The sequence below is a fragment of the Nicotiana tabacum genome, chromosome 18 (genome assembly GCF_000715075.1).
Source record: "Nicotiana tabacum cultivar K326 chromosome 18, ASM71507v2, whole genome shotgun sequence".
Classification (NCBI taxonomy): domain Eukaryota; kingdom Viridiplantae; phylum Streptophyta; class Magnoliopsida; order Solanales; family Solanaceae; genus Nicotiana; species Nicotiana tabacum.
In genome coordinates, this window is record NC_134097.1 from 39,588,935 (window position 1) to 39,594,450 (window position 5,516).

General features: G+C 31.1%; 1 protein-coding gene across 1 annotated transcript; it reads right to left on the reverse strand.

Annotated features, from left to right (window-relative positions):
* Window positions 1–724: 724 nt before the first annotated feature.
* Window positions 725–4,618, reverse strand: LOC107781586 (sodium transporter HKT1-like). Its single transcript, XM_016602323.2, has 3 exons — window positions 3,327–4,618; window positions 1,458–1,685; window positions 725–1,111 (listed from the first exon to the last, which is right to left on the reverse strand). Exons 1-3 carry the CDS (start codon window positions 4,538–4,540, stop codon window positions 913–915), a joined length of 1,641 nt encoding a protein of 546 aa, XP_016457809.1. The 5' UTR covers window positions 4,541–4,618; the 3' UTR covers window positions 725–912.
* Window positions 4,619–5,516: the final 898 nt, after the last annotated feature.

The window sequence follows — 5,516 nt, forward strand, 5'->3', positions numbered from 1 at the left end:
ATGTCATACGATATCGAGTCCAATCATACAAGAATTATCCAAATCCGACCTCATTTGTCCTTTCAAAACCCAAAAGTTTATTCTAAGAATTTTACACCTTTTTCCTCCAATTTTTCAACCCAAATTCTTAATTAAATGAAGAAATTAATGATAGATTAGTGAAAATCAATTAAAAATGAGTCAAGTATCTTTACCCAAATATTTCCTTTGAAAATCCCTCAAATTTTCGTCTCAATCTAAACTCTCTAGGTCCATAAATAGATAATGAACTCAAACCCTCAAAATTAGTGAAGGTTTGATTATCTGAAGAGTGTTGCGCCAATGGAAAAAATTATTGATTTGTACTAATTTATTCAACTTATAGGATTAGTAATAAAAATAAAACGGACCTTTTCAAGAATTCACTAATTTATTTTTATGACAGTGTGGATATATATATATATATATATATATATATATATATATATATATATATATATATATATATGCGCGCGTGAGATCATAGTGTGTGTATGTGTATATAGAGAGGATAGTGTTTTGAGAATTTTATTATAAAGGCAAATTAGGAGGAGGAAAAAGAGGGGAGAGTTTATCTTGTGGAAGACCAATGCTATGTTGTCTTCCCTTTTTAACCTAGGGGGTTAGAAATAAGTCCCATAAGCTCTAACGAAGTATATACATAGAATGAAAAGCTAAAATGCTACACATGATTGAAGAAAATTTTATTTGGACAAAGAAGTACAAAATGAAAAGGTACATAGGTACATAGTAACTGAAACAAACAAAATGAGCGAAAGCAAATTTCCGCAATATATACATTTTGTTATTTTGCTTTCATCAAAAGGGCCAAATTTACAGAATTATGATAATTGTTGGTAGTACTTCAAAATAATTCTCCTTGGAATGATCTAATTACAAGAGCTTCCATGCTTTTCCCCCTTGCATATTGAACTTCTTCAATCTTCCGAAAAACATTACAATAATGAGAATTAATTTACCTTCATCACTCCATTTCCCTACAAATCCATACGTTTTATTCTTACAAGTTGTATATCTGTTTATCATCCGATCACAACTATATCCTGTTGTGAAACCAACATTTCCATATGCACTGCCGAAAAAAAAAACATTTCTATTAGGATGCTTCATAATTATTTTGTCATGTATTTCTATTAGGAAACGACTAATAAAGTCTAACTAATAGCCCTGGCACTACAAGATAAAATGGCTATTATCAATAGGAAATTTAAAGTAATCCCTAAAAGTTCGATCGTTGTTCCTAAAATTAATATGAATAAAAAATTCTGGTGCCGCCAAAAGCTAGTTCAAAATATGAAAATTACTCATGATCATATAAAAAGGTAATTCACATCCCTACCAATGTGGTACTAAAATATATTAGTATTTAATCAAGAAAAGGCAAATAAAAAATTGAGAAAGAAAAATTTGTAAATTACCTTACGACTTCAAGAGTGATATTCAACACATTAAAGTTGAGTGGATCATCCTTCATCCGTTTCCTTTCTGTGATGCAAATTAGAACAATGAAGAAGAATATATAAGAAAGTTGGGAAAGTATGAGATTTTTTGCAACTTTTCCTCTTCCTTGTTTTTCCCCTACAGTCTCTTCAGGGGTCTCTCCAACACCTTTAACTGGTATAAATGATGTGTATGGAGGAAGATACCTGAAAATTTTTGAATAAATTATATGTTTTCTTCATAAATGTAATGTTTTTTCCAACAAATATTTTGCTGTGTAATCCCCTCTGCACACTTGTATCTCTTTGGTTTTTCGGATGAAATATAAGACAAGCGCCACCTAACGGCGTGAATATTATATATTAAAAAAAACAAATATTTTGATAACTTACCCTATAAGTATATTTTTTTTTCCTATTACGTTGGGAATTAAGGAAGGGGAAACAATAACAAATTGAACTCACACCTATTATGTGCGAAACTACAGTTCTAAAGACGGAACTCAAGCTCGAACTATTCAATTTGCAGAACGATTTGAAGAGAGGACTTTTTAAGATAATATTAATATTTAGGAACTAGATGTAAAAGCTCTAATAATCCTATTGTTTAAAAAATCATGTACTGTAGTAAGTGTGTCATATAATGAGATAAAATGGTCAATAGTTGTGATTTTTTGGTTCTTTTTCATTTCTTTACTGGGTTGGATTGTTGAACGTCAAATTGAGACTTACTAAACGTTGCTTATTATGATACATATACTTTCTTATGGAAGTTGACAGATGCAACCGTTACTACCACCCAAAAAAAAAATCTTCTTGATTATATGCATGTATATTCAATTTAAAGGACAACAGAACATGCCTGGTAAATTGCACATGACGTAAAGTTTCTAGAAAATATGTGTCTTTTTTTTTCCTCCTAGAAATATAACTTAATGCATGAATCAATTATTTCAAGTAATACATAAAATAACACCGCGGAAGATGATTGGATGCCCATGGCTTCAGGGCGGAGCTAGCCCTTTGGATAAGGTTTCTGTTGAACCCAGAAACTTTTATCTAAACTTTGTATTTGTCTTAAAAAATTATTGAATTATATATATATTATTAATTTAGAACTCACTAACTTAAAAGAATTAGAACACTGAACTCATAAATTTTAAATCATGGTTCGTCTTTGGCAGTTTTCTTTCGTGGTGTATTAAGTAAGTATAATTTAAGCTTGGCTCATTGAACTAGTGATCGAAGACATTGGAAAACCCCTTTGAAAATTTTTACACAATGAATGATCGGGACTGCTATATTCTCTTACAAATATTAGCTCAGTAGTATTTAATAAACCATGCAACTTTTAATGTAATAGTTATTATTAAATATAGCTTTAATGTTGCCCTTCTAGATTTTGTATAAAAAAGATAATAAAAAAATACTAAAACGTTTTCCATTTAGAGTCATTTAAAGTACGTAATCCCTCGTCAAACCAAATAAAAATGTACTACTACTTATGGGCAGATTTTGTGTTAGTTATGGGTTATAGTGAATCTAATAACTTTTGTCTTAACTCCGTATATTTATTATATAGGAAATTATTGGTTGTGAACCCAAGAATTTCGTAGTATTGATTTGATGTTTCCGTAAAAATTCATAAATTTCAAATCATGGATCCACCTCTCGGAAACAACTTTTCTAGCTGCATAAGATAGAGCTAAGGTTTATGTACATACTATCCTCCCCAGACCTCACGGGTGGGACTATACTGGGCATATTGTTGTTGTTGTTTTGGATCTGCCTCTCCTACTAACTAAAAACATTATAGAATACTGAGAGTTCAAGCAAAGATTAACTTACATCATTACTATGAACACCACCAAAATGGCTGGGGAAACAGTGGAGATATCAACAATGGTTTCACCAGTGTGCCTTGCATTCACAACTTGAAATAATGATCCCACTATTTTCTGGTAGCTATTTAGTCCATTGAGAGAAGAAGATTTCCACTCCAAAGAGCAAAACATAATCAATTGGATCAAGATGAATCCAAACACTGTGACCACTAATAATCTTGAATGTTGGCTAGGAAGCAAGTGGAGATGTCTTATTTCTCTTGAATGCTTCAACAAATATTTAGCTTCTCTTTTCTTAGAGAATTTTCCCAAGAACTTAATACAAAGTCTCAAACATGCTGGATATAATGTGTTTCCAAAAAGGACTTGAGGGATTAGAATCAAAAGAAGACCTGAGTTCTTGCTAAATACCATCATGTTTTCGTTCGTTGGAACAAAACCACAGCTAGCAAAGGTTGAAACAACTGTAAAAATAGCAAAAGTGAAGGTTTTTAGCCCCTTGTTTCTTAGGACATCTTTTGCACTTGAAACACAGGCTAGATACACTAGAACTGATGAGACACCAATAATGTTGATGACTAGAAGATAAACTAATGTTACAAACCCTAGGAATTTGATAGATTGGTACTTGAGAGTTTGTTTATCTGATGATCCAAAATCATCTTGAAATTCATCATTTTCTGACTTTGGTTTTGGGGAGTCAGGTATTACAACAATGTCCAACTCAATATCATCATTAAAATCTGAGTTTCTTGGAGAAGTGGTAGTACTACTAATTACTGACTCAATTTTGCTATCTTTTCTCCATGGCTTGAACTTGGACCTAATTAAATGAAGCCCAACCATAGATGTGAAGATTTCACCACCTATGAACATTAAAAATGTAATAAGAATGAGTTGGGAATTGGAAAAGACTTCCATTTCTACAGTGGACATGCTTGAGACAGTTACCGAAGAAACAGAAGTGAAGAACAAGTCTAAATTCCTAGGTGTAAAATCAACACTCCTTGGCTTCAAGATTCTGAGAATACAAAAACCAAAAAGAGAGATGAAAATGAAGTAAAACATTTGTACGAAAATTTTGTTCACTCTGAGAAGAATGGATTTGTGGAGGCAAGAAATGAGGAAGCATGTTGATCTACACAAACAAGCCAGATACAAAAATATTGTGCTACAAAGATGTTGCAGCTTCTTTCCAAAATAAGATAAGCTACTCATCTTTTTCTTACTTTGGAAACCTTGGATCTTGAGTAGTTAGGTATTTAAGTAATGACCTTGATAAATTCTCCCTCCGTTCCGTATGTAACACTCTTTTTTTAATCAGCATAAAAATAATGACACATTTTATATTCCAAAAATGTTAGTAGTCCCACATAAGTGGGTGGTAGGGATGTACATGGACCGGGTTGGTTCGATTTTTATCAAAAACAAATCAAACCAACTATATCGGTTTGGATTGGTTCGATTTTATCGGGTTTTTTGTTACTTAAATATTATTTTAATCTTACTTTGTTAAATTTTTTATAAGTGAATATATATTTAGTAACATTTAAAAGTGACAAACATATTATTTAATAAAATATTCTTATGGGATAATTTAGTAACACGTGATAGTTATTTTTTAGTCGTTTGACAATAATTTTTCGTTGATGTACATCTTCAAGGTTAACCGAATTTAATAATTAAACAAAAAAATCAATATGATATCTAAATAACAATAACCACTTCAAATTCGAAAAAGATATAAGAATTTAATAGATAGTGACTTATTAATATATGGAAGAACAAAGAGATTGATGCATTTCAGTAACACTTGATAAGAAAGTGATCATACAACTCATTATTTAAGGTTAATAAATATGAAGCACTTCATATTCTATTAAATATTATATCCTGTAAGTGAATCCCAAATATTTCTAGATATTTTTTAAAGAAAATTCTATATAAAATATTAAAAGTATATATAGAAATTATATATTTATATGTCGGTTGGTTCAGGTTTTTTTATTCAATACCAAACCAAATCAAATCAAACCTAGTCGAATTTTTTAATCGGTTTGGTTTGACTTTTTGGTTTGGCACGGTTTTCCGGTTCGATTTGTACACCCCTAGTGGGTGGGCTGAAAATTTATCACCTTATATATCTTTAAACAATCCTTATGTCACGACCACAGTTCGCCCTCCGAGAACTGTC

Coding starts and splice junctions, on each gene's coding strand:
- LOC107781586 (XM_016602323.2), bottom strand. CDS start 4,540: ATGAGTAGCTTATCTTATTTTGGAAAGAAGCTGCAACATCTTTGTAGC. Junction 1,686..3,326: donor GTGGTGTTCATAGTAATGAT/GTAAGTTAATCT, acceptor AAAAATTTTCAG/GTATCTTCCTCCATACACAT. Junction 1,112..1,457: donor ATCACTCTTGAAGTCGTAAG/GTAATTTACAAA, acceptor TTTTTTCGGCAG/TGCATATGGAAATGTTGGTT.